The following is a 17021-nucleotide window of genomic DNA, read 5'->3' on the forward strand; positions in this document are numbered from 1 at the left end:
TCGAGCCTCTTGTTGAACAAACTTTCCACAGCAGTCAAATTATGATGTAGATACATATAAGTGAGGATGAAAACTGATAGCTCTTCTGTATTCAGGTTTTGTTCAATACAAACACTTTTCTAGCAATTTCAGTCAGCGGGATGGCTCAGCTGACTCTACATTTTACTCACAACACTGTTTCCATGTTTGAAATAACCAAAGACCTGGTAAGCTTAGCAAGTTGAGCCCATCTCACTGAATTCACATGCACACAAAAACTTGTTTTTCTGATCAGCATGTATTTTTATTCAAAGTCTTCATCAAAGTATGCAGGGGCATTTTTCCCAAACTCACATCAAGCCATGTTTAAACTCAAACATCCAGTAATGAAAGATTAGGCTGCAGGTTGGCTTGATCTGTTTGGGAAAAACAGTCCTCAGATTCCAGTCAGCATTCACACGGTATTCAAGGGTATTTTCAACCCACTTGTGTCCTATACTCTCTTGTCAAACTCAGCATAGTGAGTTTTTCTTTCATATAACTTGTATTATCTGATCTTCAGTAATAACACAGTGTGAGGAGGTTTCACTGCTCTGCAAAGAGCTGCACAGAGTCCCTCTTCCACTATTGTAAACTGTTAGCTCTTGAACTAAAAAGGTGAACGGGTATAGGCTACGGCCGTTATGATTTACATGCTACATAAACACAAAACAAAAAAAAAAAAAACAGTATGTACATTATATACTATACATGCATAATGTAAATTGGGGGCTGCCTCTTTTGTTAAACAAATTAAGAAAATAAATACAAAAGAAATGAACTTGATCACAGAGGTGGATCTTCAATACATGAAATGACAGTTTATAATTGTGGCCATGTAAAAGGGTCATTACACTCAGGATATGTTCAGTATTATTCCTCAACCTGCATCAGTTTCTTCGCCTTCAAAGAGGGAATACGGGAGCGTACTGTAAATGAAAAAGTATATGAGCCTAAGTTTCTTCCTATTAGAATAAATCTGTGTGTTTGCATATACAGATACAGTCACTTGAGGGCTAACAATCAGACCAGCTGATTTAAAAGCTTGAGAGGCTTCCTGTAGTTTCAGGATACTACAAAACATTGTTGGTGTTGGCAGTTGTCGAAGGTCATGTGAGGTGAATATAGATGAATGTTGACTGCCATCTGGGAGTCCTGCTGGCAGAAAATCAACCAGGCGAGCTGGTCTGGGTACCATATTACAAGGATGGATGTTCAGGTTTCAAATCCTCAAACTGCGTTAGTGCAGTACAGTAGATTTAATTCCCTGTGTGTCCAGCAGAGGGCAATCTCATCACAGCCACGCTAGGCAAAAGATTCCTCATGGCTGTTGCTCTAGAAAACGGTTGTCCTCATCCTTCTCTTCATTTGTTTTCATCCAGCTTCTCCATAAAGTCTCACCCAAATGGCACATCAGTGTTCAAAGTCAGCGCCGGAATTAAATAAAACCACCACATTCACATCAACCAAGAATTGAGGCGCAGACATTCTTCAGGTGGAAATTAACTTGATCCACCTGTGTCTGCTGCTCGTCCTCCAGCCCTGAAAGAACAAAAGGGAGGCCTTCATGTCCCCTGTAAGGACTCTGCTGGTCACAGACATGTTGGTGATGCAGGTGTGGCTGATGGTGGGCGGTTATCATTTCTTATTGGCTATCCTCCGCTTCCTGGTGGCCAGCATGTCGTAGAAAGGATCCCTGCTGATGCTTGCTCTGTGGAGAGAGAGGGCAGGAAGGAACAGATCACTTATCGACTGTTTCCAACAGTTCACTACAGTGCTACGTGAATTTTCTGAAAGATAAAAGGCTCATAAATGTTACAGAGGGAAGAAAAACACCAAAACACGTGATCATTATGCAATGTTTAGAGCACTTTAGGACTATTTTGGGATGAGGTCCAGTAATTTCTCAGTGTACTAACTCGACCTTAATCTGTCTTGTCTCTATCAGTCAGTGCATCTAACCCAAACTATCTCACATCTTGTGTCTGCACTGCATTCTGGGGGATCTCGAAAGATTTGCTTTGATTTTGAGTGATCAACACTGAAACTTGACATTTAGTTACACCTCAGAAACCTGCTCTTTGATCAAACTCTACTTGTTGTGCTATAAATATCTCAACATCTCATTATTTATGTTATCCACAGAAAACAACAACAACTCACCAAACCACAAAATGCACTCAGTAATGCAACAAAAATGTTGTCAACTAGTTGCGTATTTCCACACCCAGCAGGCAGGAAGCAACATCATCATTCATTTGTAGTTGTGTTGTGGCCATTTGATGAATTTAACTCGATTATTCATTCTCTTTTAGTCCTGAGGGACTGGCTAAAAATAACTTTTTTCATATTTGCTGAAACATTCACTATATCCTGACAGTAGTACAAGAGACAGATAATAATTCCCAGCGGCCTACAGTGCTTGTATTTGACAACAAGGGAATGAAACGTAATGATCAACTATCTTTCTTGGCTCTAATTGGTTATTTTAGTTCAGGCGTGCAAATGCCATTATAAGCACTAGAATGAGCCAGAGGAACTCTGTCTCATGTACTACTGTCAGGATTAAGTTTTTCAGCAAATACCACAAAAGTTTTTTTAGAAAATGAACCTACTGCTGCTTTAAAGCTGCTTTAAGTTGTTGTGGTGTGTGTTAATGCAGCTCCACATCCTTCCCTGCTCCTTATTGGAAAATCAAAGCTTCATAACCTCACTGACATACTGAGGATGGGAATAATGCTGAGTAACCACCACTTTCCCAGCAGCAGAACAATCGTCATGCTGAGACCAACGGTCTCGTACGTGTGTATGTGTACAGAACAGCTACCACAAGAGCAATTTCCAGCCTTGCAGATGAGTCAGGTGGGACAGTGTGGACATACTGTGTGTGTGTGTGTGTGTGTGTGTGAATCTGCTGACCACAGGACAGTCTGCCGCCCCAGCAGCTGAGTCAAGTGAGAGAGTGTTGGAGGCAGCACAGCTCTGCCCTGCTGAGTTCAATCTGTGATCTTTACTAATCCAACAGTGACCGGAAGAGACTTTACATTACGATGTGCAACTGGACTTAAACACACTCCTGCTTTTGCCCTGAAAGCACTTTTAAGGCCTGCAAGAGGAGTGTGAAATCCAGACAATGTGTCATCTGAAGGTCAATCTCCCAAACCAAGACATCGCCTCAACTGTACATGAAGCAGCCTCAGCGAACAAGATTTCCAGTAACTTAGCTCAAAAACCCATCACTTTCATTAATGGATACACACATGTCAATGCTAAGTGGGTTTTTAGTATCATTAGAGCATGGAAGGGTCGTGTAATATGATTTCTGCTGTGATATTGATCATATTTGCCGGTGAAGCTGCAGCTGAGTGGATGATAACCAGGGAGCTGATCCATTACCCACTGGGTCCAATTCACTGCTGCACCTCCACTCTCCTTCCCGGTTAACAAGGCAGCATTTGGATATGACAGATCAGGTGTAAAGGCCAGCATAACACTTCTAGGAGCGCAGCAGGGCCATAGTGCCTGAGTAGGTGTGTGTGTGTAAGTGTGTGTGTGCATATGTGTGTGTTTTTCTTTGCTTGCTGAGCCCTAATCAAAGGGAAGTGAGCTTATCCAGCAGAGGAGAAATCACCTCTGAGTGTTATCTGTGTGGAAGTGTGAGAAACGCAGTCACATTTAGTCACCAGCATGTGTGTGTGTGTATTTGTGCTGGTCTGCACATTTCTGATTAAGTTCACAGCTCTGTGTGTGTGTGTGTGTGTGTGTGTGTGTGTGTGTCTCACAGTCAAGGTCAGACATGAGAAAGTGCCACATGGGAGCAGCCCGGTGTTGGCTAAGTGCCCTCTCAGTGTAAATGGATCCACACTAACACGACATCTCTTACTTGATGGATTTGATCCACTCCTCCTTTTCCTCCGGCGTGGGGGCCGATATCCTGTACACTACGTGGTTGCCCTCGACAACCCGCCCGTCTGCCTCTGTCTTGCAGGCCTTGATCACCTGACCTTTGTGGTTGGGGTTGTAGAGCTCGAAGCAGTTCTGGGGAGAAATCAGGAGGCAGCAGTAAGCGATAAGTTGTATTTTTTTTGTTTTGAAAAAGTTTACGTTCTCCGTCTGAATTAAAAAGGATGAATATGGATTTAAATGGACGAGACAGTGAACGGAGTCGCTCCTTACAGGTTTCCTGGGCTCATCCACCTCTCTGATACTGAGGTTCTCCAGAGGAATAATCCCACGAGGCTCTTTATCCTGAAAACACACACAACAATCACTCAAAGTAAATCAGTGTGTAATGAGGGCTCAATGACAAATAATGAAGAAAGGATCCAGCCCAGATAAAATCACTCCGTCTCCAGTCTTTGAAGAATCTGATTGAATTTGACTTTGTTCTTAAGTGAACAGACCACCGCTCTTATTAATGCTAGTGCACATCTCCCATAAACCCTTTCACCTACAAGACATTTGCTTCATCATTGAAACATCTTCCTCTACATGGAAACGAATGAACATATTGGAAATGTTTTCTCCATCAGTCTTAGACATGACATTTTCTACAGATATCAGAGGTCCCCTAAAGGAAAACGTTTCATCTAGTGGCATCATCAGGTGAAAATATTAATACTAATGTAACAAAGTTGACGCAGTAAAATTTTTTGATAAAACATGCAGCACCTTTAAATTCCACTGCCGTTAAGTTTTATAACTATTATCTTTACAAATTGATCCTGACGGACTCAAAGTAAAAATCAAGGTGGTGATAAAAGCACACTGGAGGTTTTTATTCATCCTGGTCACGTAGGGGACAGCACCTGAGGGAGACGTAACCCTATACCCTCCATCCTCCAGCGACTGGTATTCTGTCTGCAGGGCCAGATGTGAGGGTGTGGTTTGTGTGTGTGTGTGTGTGTGTGTGTGTGTGTGTGTGTGTGTGTGTGTGTGAGTGTGTTGGGGGAACCTTGAAGAACAGCCCCATGTCCTGCTTGTCATCTTCCTACTAATGAGGGGGCACAGCAAGGGGGGGAAATGCCCTGGGATGGCTGCTCACAGCTGGCTGTGTGTGTGCCTTTCTTAGTGTGTGTGTGTGTGTGTGTGTGTGCCTCCACTGCAGTGTGCATTTGTGTGTACTGATGGATTGGTGTGTGTGTGTGTGCGTGTGTGTGTTTAGGGGGGATGTTCTCAGAAATGGGGATGCTGGGGTGACAGGCAGCAGGTTGGGGGAGGCACTTGGCTTGCGGCTTAGCGGGGCCAGATGTGTGCCGTAGACTTTGCAGATGTTTCCCATGATGCCTCATGTTAATTGCTGGAGTGAGGTTCATTTAGGTCAAAGGGGCTGCATCTGTTAAAGAGGCAGAGCTGGAAGGCAAAGACCTCTGTCATTAACTCAGTGTGTGTGTGTGTGTGTGTGTGTGTGTGTGTGTGTGTGTGTGTGTGTGTGTGTGTGTGTGTGTGTGTGTGTGTGTGTGTGTGTGCGCGTGTTTGTGCGTGTGTGAGAGAGAGAGACACACAGATTACATGTATTTTTTATATTTCCACTTTACTTAAAAAGCCTGTCGCACTTCATTTATCTATACTAGGCTATATATATATTTAATCATCGGCTATTTCACACACTTAAGGCGGCTACCAATATTGGAATACATATTTTAAAATGTAAAACAATATTTATTGAGATTCTTAAATGAATATTTTGACATTTTGGGAAATATGATCCTTTCTTGCCCAGTAAGATGAGAAGATTGAAACCCCTACTGTGTCGTGTGATTACACAAACAATATATAGCATGTTAAGAAGTAAACTTCTGAGGTTCTGTTAAGTATATTTCTTTAGTTTCCAACATAGCCAAGCTAGCTGTTTCCCCCTCTTTCCAGTCTTCAGCTAAACTAAGCTAATTATTTAGGCTTAACTTCATATTTAGAGTACAATTTTGAGAGATGTATCAATCTTCTCATCTAGCAAATAAGAAAATTTACTATAAAGCCGGACTTGTCTTTTCCCTCCATTCAATGAGTCAGTTTTCTGCAAAAAGATGAATATTTGTGTAATATGCTTTCTGGTAAACAACAAAAGAACCCAGATTGAGTTTCAAAACAGCTGTCATGTGTGTATTATACAGTCCAATCTGACACACGTGAGCACACATCAATCTGCCGACTTACTGTTGTGTATTCAAAGTAATAGAGGCAGTTGTCGGTCAGAATGAACCACCGTCTCTTCCACGTCTTCACCCTGCCGCCTGCGGAGAGAAACACACAACATTTCTGAGTTCGAACTTAAGAGGTGACAGTGTTTGTGTATGTAGAGGCTAACCTGCAGGAGACCTCAGCTCCACGTGCCACATCTGGTTCTGATCATCAGCTCTCTGCATTATTAGACTCAATCAGAGGGGGGATACTCCCCTCCAGCACCCCCTCCCAGTTTGAAAAGATTGATGCCTTGGGGCTCCGCAGGCGAGCGGCTGTGGCTTGTGAAAACACACCACATACGTGTGACAACTAAAGCAGGAGTGAGTACAATGAAATATCTGAATGTAGGAATAATATAAGGATATCTCCTTATAAGAGACACAATCTCTCCATCTGCCTCCATCATCAGATAAAAGTAGATTAATAGGATTATTGGATTTTCTGTTAATTACACCATCAGTGATGCAATGAGTAATTTACCTATGTAATCAAAATAACATAATGTGGCTGATGTCAATGTACAGTCTGCAATATGTGCACCATAATAACATGTTTGCTGACTTTACAGAGTACAAAGCAGCCGTTACTGATGTAATCAATATGTAATGTTCACTTGACCTAGATTTTCACTATATACTGCTAGCTAGACTAAAATCCAACATCTACATTATGTATGAGCAATGTTTACTTTCAGATGCATCCGCTGCATTTTACTCACTAAAATGGAAGGAGCATGTAAAATAAAGTCTAGTATTCCTGAGTAAATACAAAATACATGTTTTACTCTGCTTCAGTGAAACCATATGGCAGCCGTTTATTCCCCATAGCCATATGTTTAATTTAATCCTCAAAACCTGACAGTTGTTACCAGTTTTAGGACCCTCCATGTTTGCATTGTCTAATGCAGATTTATCATTCACTTGTTTAAGGACACTGTGGAGAAGGAGCTCAAATAAATGTGAGACTGTTCAAAATTTTGTGGCAGTTAAAAGTTTTTTTTAAATCTGGAAATGTTGACAAGCACAAAATACAGCGAGCATGTAGTTAGACTTATTCATTTTTTAATACACATTACTCAGTTTTTATAATGTATATTACTGAGTGGGATCAAATGTTTCCCATGGTTTATATTTAATCAAAAGGTTATTTGTTGGATGCAGAACAGCCACAATACTGCACACTGACTGATCATATATCCAGATTAAATATTGATTAGATTGTATGTCAGACTGAACACATGACCAGCAGAGGTGCTGTGTTTGAGACCCTTCTGCAGATAGTAGGCGTACTGAAATACACTGTAAGAGAAGAATGCTTTTCACACTGGATGATTATGGATTCGGGCATAGCAGCAGGCTCAGTCCTGGTTAATAGAGTAGTGTAATGAGAGCTTATGGAGCTTCACAGCCATAGCAGTGCAGCAGTATGTCATAATCAACTACCTGACGGACCAGCAAAGGGCCCAATCTTCTCTCATTAAGCATGGACTCCTCTGATGGAGCTAAAATTAGCGTGGAATTCACTAATGGGAAGAATTGGACCTAAAATGATGTGGCAAGTGCAGCTGGTGGGATAGAGAGCAAAAGAGAGAGAGATCTGTATAAGAAGAGAGAGAAGCAGCAGTGTAGGGTACTGAGCCCTGTAGTACAGCAACAGAGGAAGAAGAAATAAAATATGTGAGGGTCTCCTTTATTTCACTGCATGACCAGCCACGCAACGGTAGGTACGCATTCCCACAGCGCAGACTCAAGCAGCCCATTCACTAAGCTCGAGCATGACTGCATGTTCTGGCAGAGAGCTACACAGGAGCTGTGTGATGCACAGGGCGGTCTCTAAAGGTACAGAGCAGGAAGTGACCTTCTCAGCCGAACCCTGTTTGGTTGCCAGGGAATCTACAATGAAGCAAACGTCATTCGTGTCAGAGCAATGAACGTCAGCATTACTTGGAAGAATATTTCCAAGCATTGAGGCAGTGACTAATCAGTGATACTAAAAGATGTGGCACTGTGGTTTGATGATGTGAACAGTTATTTTTCATGCTAAGATAAATAGTGCTCCACATGTGCACCAACTGAGACGAGCCCTGTGTATCATCCAGCCTCCTCCAGAGCCACAAGAGGAATGCAGCCAATCCCCATGCAGTATGAGAGATCACTGACCTCCAAATCGCCCTTTCCTTTGAATGAGATAACCCATCACCTCAAAATGCTGTTCTTATTTGACCAATAACAATTCAATAAGCCATATATAATGAGGCGGCTAGCATGTTCAGGGGCCCGGTGTGCTAAGGAGTTCATGGCAGCCAATGCCAGGGAGTGAGCACTGTGATGAACCGGGAGGATGGAGGAAGGAGTGTTACCTACCTCCTAATACAGAGATTTAAGAAGGAACAGCCATCACAGAACAGAATGAAAGAACAGAACAAAAAGTGAAAGGGCGAAAGGTTAGAGAGAGGGAGTGAAGGAACAAAAAACACAGAAGGATTTTGAAAGACACAGCGAGCACAAAAATCACCATGCCAGAGAGACGGAAAGAGAGAAGTTGAAAGGAGCATGCTCTAAGTGAAAGGAGAGGAAGGAGAGGAGAGACAATACGAGATAAAACAAAGAGGAGAGGTCACAAGATGAAGGATGGAGAGAGATAAGACAATTTGCAGGTTTCCTAGAAACCTGTCTAGCACCATAATGGAGGTGAACAGTTTTGGGGCAACAGAAGAATTCTGTTTGTGCAGAAATCATGAGCTAAATGACATGTGTTTGGTAGTGCTATTTAATGTGGTGACTAATATTACAAGCCTGGAGAGGCCCACATTTTACCATATGCAACTCAGTAACTACTATTACCTTTTCTTCAGAAGAGTCAACCCTCTTAATGTGAACAACTTTTGTAGCCAGCTAATAAGCCAGCAGGACCCTGAGTGTAGTGTTTCCACACAGGGAAAATTAACACAGACTATCACATGTGTTGATGCACTGTTTTCTCTCCCAGTGTTAGTGGAAAGGGCTCACAGCTAAAAACAAGCCAAGAGTCTACAGCCATGCTATCAGCTCTGTGAGGATCTACTGAGGCACAGCAGTGCTTTGAGCTAAATGTTCACATCGGCATGCTAACGTACTCATAATGACGATGCTAACTTGAATCACCAAGAACAGGTAATTAAAACAAAGGACTGTAACAATTAGCACCTAGTCAGACAGGTGGCACAGTGCACATTGCACATGATGCTGCACATTCTGGGACTTCACTCAGTCTCCTTCACTAATTCCTGTCTCATGACTGATTGAAAACCATGCCACATTTCTTTTATGAAGCAATTCAGACAGAACAGAGTTATATAAAATTTACTTGCTGAACAAATCCATTGAACGCAACATTGAAATGGAATTATTTTATATAATATTACCAACTCAACCCTGTTACTGGGCCCTTAAAAAAAGTTTAAAAGCCAAATGTTTTGGTGAGATTGGTGTTAGCATCAGCTCATGACATCTGCCATCACATACCTTGCATCATTTCCTGTAAGTGAAATGTAGCATACTGGCACTAACTAATTACTTTTAATGTTTAATTCTTCTGAAATGGACAAAATACAATCATCTATTTTCAGCTGTTGTTGCCCAAGAGCTGTCCACCTCCAACATGGCCACCTGAAAGCCCGTTATAAACAAACAAACAACACAAACAACACAAACACTTATCATCAGGGAAATAAAGGACACTGCTCATCAAACTGATGTCCAGGAACTGCTAACATAAATCAACATAACCAAGGTTACTTTGTGGCTGTAAATGCACATACCGAGCTTCAAGAGCCAGCCTTCTCTGTCGGGGTTGAAGAATGTATGCGTCAGATCATTCCCATCATCCTCTGGGATTTTGAAGGGCTCATTTTTGATGCTGTCGTAAAGGTTCTGCAGGCAGAGGAGGAAAACTATTAATCAAAAAGGGAAACAGTGGAGGAAATGCCTCATCTGTATGGTGTAGGTGTGACAAAGCGGTCACAGAGATCAATCATCACACACACAAACACACACATTACAGTGAAACCTCACCCTGAGAAGCTCCTCTGGCAGATCTCCTCCTTCATTGATGCCTCTGTTCATGGAGATAAAGCGCTCCACAGGGGGCTTGTCTCTGACGTTGGGATTATGTAGGCTGGTGTTCAGCATGATGATAGCGAATGACAGCACGTAGCAGGTATCTGAGAGCAACACAAAGGGAATCAAATGGGTTTCAAAAGCGTACGTCCCGCTATAGAGACCCCATTTATACACAGTATTAACACATACAAATCCATATCTGAATATCTATATGTCTGCAGTTATAATCACGGTCTGCATGTTATTACCAGTTCTTATTTTCCTTTTATTTTTAATTTTCTATGGTGGACATTGTACATTTGACAGGAAATCATGCATGCATAGTCTAACATTTGCAGGTTTCAGTACATAAAACAGTAAGTCATCAGCATATGGTGAGATTTTGTGTTGACCTTTTTGTGTTTCCATTTCTTATTATACATTAAGCCATTTGGAATAATGCTATTATATGTATCAAAGAGGACTGGGAAGCAAGTTTTTTGTATTTAATCTAAAGGCATTTTGACAAAAGCTGAGAAAGATACAGGCACAGGGAAAATACTGTGGTTTAATCTCTCTCTATTTCACTAGTGCATCACCTTTAATACTGAGCAAGCCAGGTTTTTTTTAATAATCATTTTGAATGTGTGCTGCAAAAAAAAAAAAAAAAAAAAAAAATCTGTGGTATGAGAGAGAAAGTAAGGGGGGGCCGGGCTTTAGTGTCTCTACTGTGTGTTAATGTTCAGACACTCACGGGCCAGTGGCTGCCTGTAAATGAATCATTCATTCCCCTCTGTCTGTCTCCTCTCACTGACACACTTTAGTCCTGGCTGTCCTGCGCTGCCTACTGTCTGCTTGCTAACACGCATTCTCCATAAAAAATAGAGGAGCTTTGCACACAGTGCTACTACGGGGCAAGAGGTGCTGGTATCTGGGATAAGTATGATGAAGCACTGAGAGATACAGCTCATTCCCCTGGTAATTAAAGATCCCGGATCATTTTATGTTTTTATGGGCTCTGTGTGTGGTTACTGCCTACACACATGGTTCTAAGCTGCTGTACGGCCTGCGCCCACAACTTTCGCAAACACAAACATGCATGCCTGTCTATGCTAAGATTGTGCACAAGACTTTATGGGGCCACTGAAAAAATATTTCATTGAAATGTTTGACAGGGTTATAACTCTGAGAAACACTATGCAGGGAAAATAATTGAACGGTGACCACGCCAAAATCAGTATACTGTCACTGTCTCCCACCCGATATATCTAAAAAGTCTAACAAATGGACTCAATTTGAATTTGCTAAACCCATGCCTGAGTTGACAAAACTTCAAGAATGTTTCCTCCATGGGACCACAGGCACCCTGAACAATCTTGTACACAATGGGTTGCTCTACAATGTCTTTAATTATTTACTGACTGTTGTAGTTGTAGGCTTTGTTTATCACAAGTCCATGTATCACTCAGCCAGAATAAGTCTTCTTAAATAATGGATGTCCCTTGTTTGTTGCTGGTTGTTTACTCTGAACTCATCTGCAGCAGTGAATTGCAGTTACTGTAATCTGTTTAATCCTCATTGAGCTTTAGTTACAGTAACTCTTATGGCTTAATGATTGAAATGCATAAAAAAACAGGTCATCACTCAATGCACCCTCGGGCTGTACTTCTGTTGGCACATTAGCCTAGGCTGCCCGTCACTGCATTGACTTGGTCCAAAATATTGGATTTGACACTTTGCTCATATACATGTATATATATATATATATATATATATATGGACATCTTGACTATTTACTATTGATTACTATTCAACCAGAGGTACTTATCCCAGGGGGTACTATTGCAGTTCTCAAAGGGTACATGGAAAGATTCATAAATTCAATTAATTTGTAAAAAATTCACACTGTGGTGAAAACTTGAAAAGTTTGCTAAAAAGCAGTAGATAAATGGTTTAAATATACATCCATAAGTAATTAACAGTTAGCAAAATGTAATGGATTAAATGGTTAGCTAAAAGAAATACAGTTTTAGCTGAAAGTACTGGATAAGAGGTAAATATAGATAGCGATATTCATGGAAATGGAACAGCTAAACCAAAGTTAGTTAAAATATTGGAAATTTGATCAAACTGACCTAAATGCTGACTGTTCAATTACATGAGAAAAATAACCACTTATATATAATAGAAAATCCACTTATAAATAATTAATAGTGTTAAATAACATTGAGTTTAAAATTTAAATTGAACATGACAGGGCGTGTCAGTGGAGCTCTGACAGGCCTGTGGGGGTATGTAACTTTGGGAACCATTGGTTTACATGACAGTAGTCTGCTTTGTGTCTGACCTGTTGACTGGAAGACTCCAGGGTTGCACTGGCAGTACCGTGAGGCAAAGGCCTCCATCATACGGTCGATCTTCTGAGCTTCACCTGGCAAACGGAAACTCCACAAGAACTGCCTACAATTAAAGGGAGAGGAAGGGGATTTAATTTCTGATACCACATGGAGTCTACACAGGACATTGTTGGAGCTGTTGTAATTATCATATTTTTTCAATATTTGGGTTAATCATTCTGCTGACCGTAGTGCTTGGACGAGGTTGAGGTCTGCAAACTCGTGCAGCTCCACAAAAGCCTGAAGCACCTTGATGTTGAAGTCATCCCTGGTGGAAAAAAAGGAGGATGAGAAAAATCTGATTTGCAATATTATTCTATCTCTAAGACATTCCTTTTCCTTTTTTTTTGAAAGAACAAGAAGATCATTTGGGAGATAACAAAACACCTCAGAGAAGATTTAAGATAAATCTGAACACGATGTGAACCCAGAGGACAGGGTGGGGAAAAAAAACATATTTCCTCCATGAAAGCATTTCTCAACCTGAATTCCTGTTTCTCAGCATTCCTGTCATGTTTGTGCCCTTATTCATACCGGGCGCTGAGCGTGGAGTCTGGAAGCAATTAAAACAGCTGGTCACTGTAGAGTATTTCTCCACCCGAGGGGGGGAAACGGTGCGTTTGACTGATGAAAAACAGCTAAAACCGAAACCACACAGAATCCTTTTTGTCAGAGGTTTGTTTGGCCATCGGAAGGATTTTGGAGGAAAAGTCAACGACTGCTCTCGGGCTTGTGGTTACAGCTTCTCTGATCAATGTTTGTTGTACATCGGGGTCCATGATCCTGATCCTGTATGGTCTTTGTTTTGTGTATTGTTCAAATGAAAACCAGGAATTTTCAGACTTACCGCTGTATGATTTTTTTGTGGAAAGAGGCAGTGGAAAGGTTGTGGAGAGTACAGAGAGCGTTGGCTTACATGAAACAAGCAACAAACTTGGATTGCAATAACATTCTTGGATTATTTGGATGATGACTTGGGGGCTTTTCTTCTCCACTGTGTGTTTGTGACTGTACTGTACCCTATACTGGCATATGCAGTCAAATAAAATGAATCCTATTCTATGAGGGTTACATATAAGGTTATTGGTATAGGTACAATTATTACAAAGACACTTGAATGTGGCCTACTGTTTGTGTAAACATAAATCAAAATTGCATCAGTGTGGTAACAGTGAGTGTGTTTCCTGTTCCAAACAAAGTTGAATTACACAGGAACAATAGAAAGGTCTGGTAGTTTGAATTAAGAGTCAGTCACCCACTCAGCCCACATCCCTACTCCCACTATCTATCCTGCTTCTAGCTATTTTTCTCTTCCACTCCCTCTCTGTTTCCCTCCTGTTTTCCCCTCTCTTCATCTCCCTCTCTGCTCAGCATGTAATGATAGGTTCCTGCTCCTTGCATAAGCTCAATTAGTGATAATTACTGAGCGTAAACCTTCAGCCTGTGTTTAGTATGATTTCCACTGGGTAGGTGGCCTCTTTGATGATCCTCCATGAATAAAGCCTATTGCCAACAAGAGGAGTCCCCAGAGTCCCCCTCCCCAGCTGTCAGCCTCATTCACAGTGTGTGTTTGTGTGTGTGTTTCATTGTTTCTGACAATGCTGATCTGTCTGCCGGTCCACAATCACCACCTGTACTCAGGTAAAATAACGCAGACTGGAGTTGATATGAGTCCCCGCATAGGAAAAGTGACAGAATATATTCAGTTTTGCCAAACAAGAGCTCATTTTTAACTTTTTCATGCCAGGAAAATTACATTTAACTTTGCTTCACTCAGTTAAAACAGCTGGTTTGTGACCAACACAAAACACCAGAATTGGCTTCAATTGTGTCAGTGTGTGGAGTTCAGTCAGCCTGACCCACAGATTCATTCATCTCCCCCTCTTATTTTCTCAATGACATTTTCTCCTGTGACATTTGTGGTGCTAATCAGTCATTGGTGTTGTTGTTTCCGCTCCACAAATCTCAAAGATCACCTGTCAGTGAAAGAGTACAGCTCTGAGATTTTATGTTGATAAAATGAATATGTTCTTCAGGCACAGCATGTATCAAAACCCAGATTATTTTCTGTATATAGCTAGGTCGATAAATAGATCAACAGATCACCCAATATTGACTTATTACAGATGGTAATCGCAAAGATAAGAGCGGATAAAAATGCAGGACATAAAACCTTATCCGTAGGGATCCGTATTAAAAATATTTGTTTATGTAAACAAAAAGACTATTGCTCGAATTATCATGATCCGAATTTTTACCCTCTCAGAAAAAGGCTATAAAACAAAGTACCGTTACTGCTGGCAGAAATATAAGATAAGGTACAATATCACACTGAGTGTTCAGAGCAGCAAATGTAAGGACTGATTACAAGTTGAACTGATTATAGGTTGAATCGTTGCTTTGTGTTTAATCAACTGAGGATAATGAAAAGCAAAATGGCCATACTGTGTAAGCAAAAATAGCGCTGATTATACCTTTAAATTACGGTATATTATGTAAAGTACAATTCACGACTTTCTCAGGATATGTGTTGCACATACTTAGAGAAAACATTTTTAATGTATAATAACTTTTTCCAGTTAGTTATTTCAAATGAAATACAGACAAAAGCTGGACATAACGAAGCTCTTCTGGTTTTGTGCCTAATCAATTTGTGACACTAAACCTTTGATGTGCACTCACATACAGCTCCCTTTTCCTGGTTTTTGATTCATAGTATTTTGTCCCTCCTAGCCTCATACACTATGTTTAACTATCTAATCTCACCTTCAGATAACACCATCCATCTCACTAACTGCAGGACTTCCTTTCTTCTTCATTATCCAGCAGTCTGGCCTGAGATGTGAGCAGCTGCATGGCCCTTTTACTACCAGTTATAAGTCCACATATGACAACACACCCACACTGACTCAAAGATTCATGTTGGGGGGGCAATCATGTTCTCCCTCTTTAATCAATAAATCCAGGCCATAATTTCCTTCTCTAATAACAGAGGGGGCATGAATCTCATGTAAGGAGGACTTTCTCCTGCAGCGTGATAAATGCTCTGTCTCACCTCTCGCCTAAGTAGTCTCCGATGACAGTCTTGTTGAGGCCCTCGCCTTTGTAGAGGAACTGCGCGATGTCTTCGGGGGTGTGCTGAAGGAGGTCGTTCTCCAGCAGGAACTGGATTCCCTGGAGAGGAAGAGGAGAAAACAGGATGGCTGTTCGTCTCAATTGAGGAGGGATGATGGAAAATGACAGGGTTTCACAACTGAGAATGGATCGCTCTTCACACCAGCTCTGGAAATCACTCCTTTCAAGGCTAGAGAGACACTGGAGGCTGTGGTGGTTTATGATGAAAACACGAGACCATGCAGTACCTTCTTTGGATCCATGTTGAATTTCTTCCTGCCCATGGCAATCTGCTTATTTCTCTGGGATGTTTTACTGCAACACAGAAACATGAATGTAGAGATTTAATTAGGTTACTCCACTTATTTACCCTTAACAACTCTGAAAATAGCAGACAGTCCAGCACCTGAATATCAGACAATATACTTTATTTATAGGAGCAACAGAGAGTATTATTTCCTTCCACATCTGTTCTACCCACTATATGTGTACATGTTTGAGTCTAATCTGAAAAACATATCCGCTCACACAAACTCAACAACCCCCCACACAAATATGTGTGTGTGTGTGTAATGCAGGTGATAAAGTGACAGATGAGAGGACAAAGCATACGTGACCTTATTGACAGACGAGGAACACTATCACTATTGGTTTTATGCAGCTGTTGGTTGGACAATATACACAGTGTGGCCAGGCTGTTGGATTCACTATATTGTATAGAATAATGCTGTTAACATTTTGCCAAACAATAGGTGTAATAAGTCACTGTTTTATCTATACAAACACATCCTCTTCCAGTTTATTCAGCCTATGTCATTGGAAACAAGAAACATCTTTGTAATCCAACTTCTCTGACCTAACATGCAAATCCCAAACCCAGTTTAGATAAAGACAATTAGTCAACCATTATTCTTGTGCTGGCTATTTTTGGCTGAAACACTATTAGTGTTATTTGGGGCTTTAGAGGTCATGTTCTGGATTCTTTGGGGGAATTTGGGGATTTGGGGGATTTTAGTGACTTGAGAAGCAAGACAGACAAACTAGACAGGAAATGGAAAGAAAGAGGTGCGACAACAAACAGCAAAGGGCTGCAGGTTGGAATCGAACCTGCACTTAGGACTGAGCCTACATGGGGCGCGCTGTACCAGGTGAGCTACCATGCAACCCCAAGAACAATTTAAAGACTGTTATTGCTTTTTGCCTTGGTGTCATAATGTTTCTAGTTAAATAA

General features: G+C 41.2%; 1 protein-coding gene across 2 annotated transcripts in view; it reads right to left on the reverse strand.

The window, feature by feature from the left end:
• Positions 1-258: 258 nt before the first annotated feature.
• Positions 259-17021, reverse strand: part of LOC127373351 (cytohesin-3) — a 31558-nt gene continuing 14795 nt past the window's right edge. For both annotated transcript variants that reach the window (XM_051417765.1, XM_051417766.1), the window contains exons 4-13: positions 16039-16105; positions 15732-15850; positions 12864-12944; positions 12628-12740; positions 10254-10402; positions 10001-10112; positions 6175-6251; positions 4195-4266; positions 3902-4056; positions 259-1729 (exon numbers count right to left, since the gene is read on the reverse strand). In XM_051417765.1, the coding sequence (XP_051273725.1) occupies positions 1657-1729; positions 3902-4056; positions 4195-4266; positions 6175-6251; positions 10001-10112; positions 10254-10402; positions 12628-12740; positions 12864-12944; positions 15732-15850; positions 16039-16105 (1018 nt within the window). In that variant the 3' untranslated portion in view covers positions 259-1656. The remainder of the gene's footprint in view (positions 1730-3901; positions 4057-4194; positions 4267-6174; positions 6252-10000; positions 10113-10253; positions 10403-12627; positions 12741-12863; positions 12945-15731; positions 15851-16038; positions 16106-17021) is intronic.

Source organism: Dicentrarchus labrax, unplaced genomic scaffold (genome assembly GCF_905237075.1).
Source record: "Dicentrarchus labrax unplaced genomic scaffold, dlabrax2021, whole genome shotgun sequence".
NCBI lineage: Eukaryota > Metazoa > Chordata > Actinopteri > Moronidae > Dicentrarchus > Dicentrarchus labrax.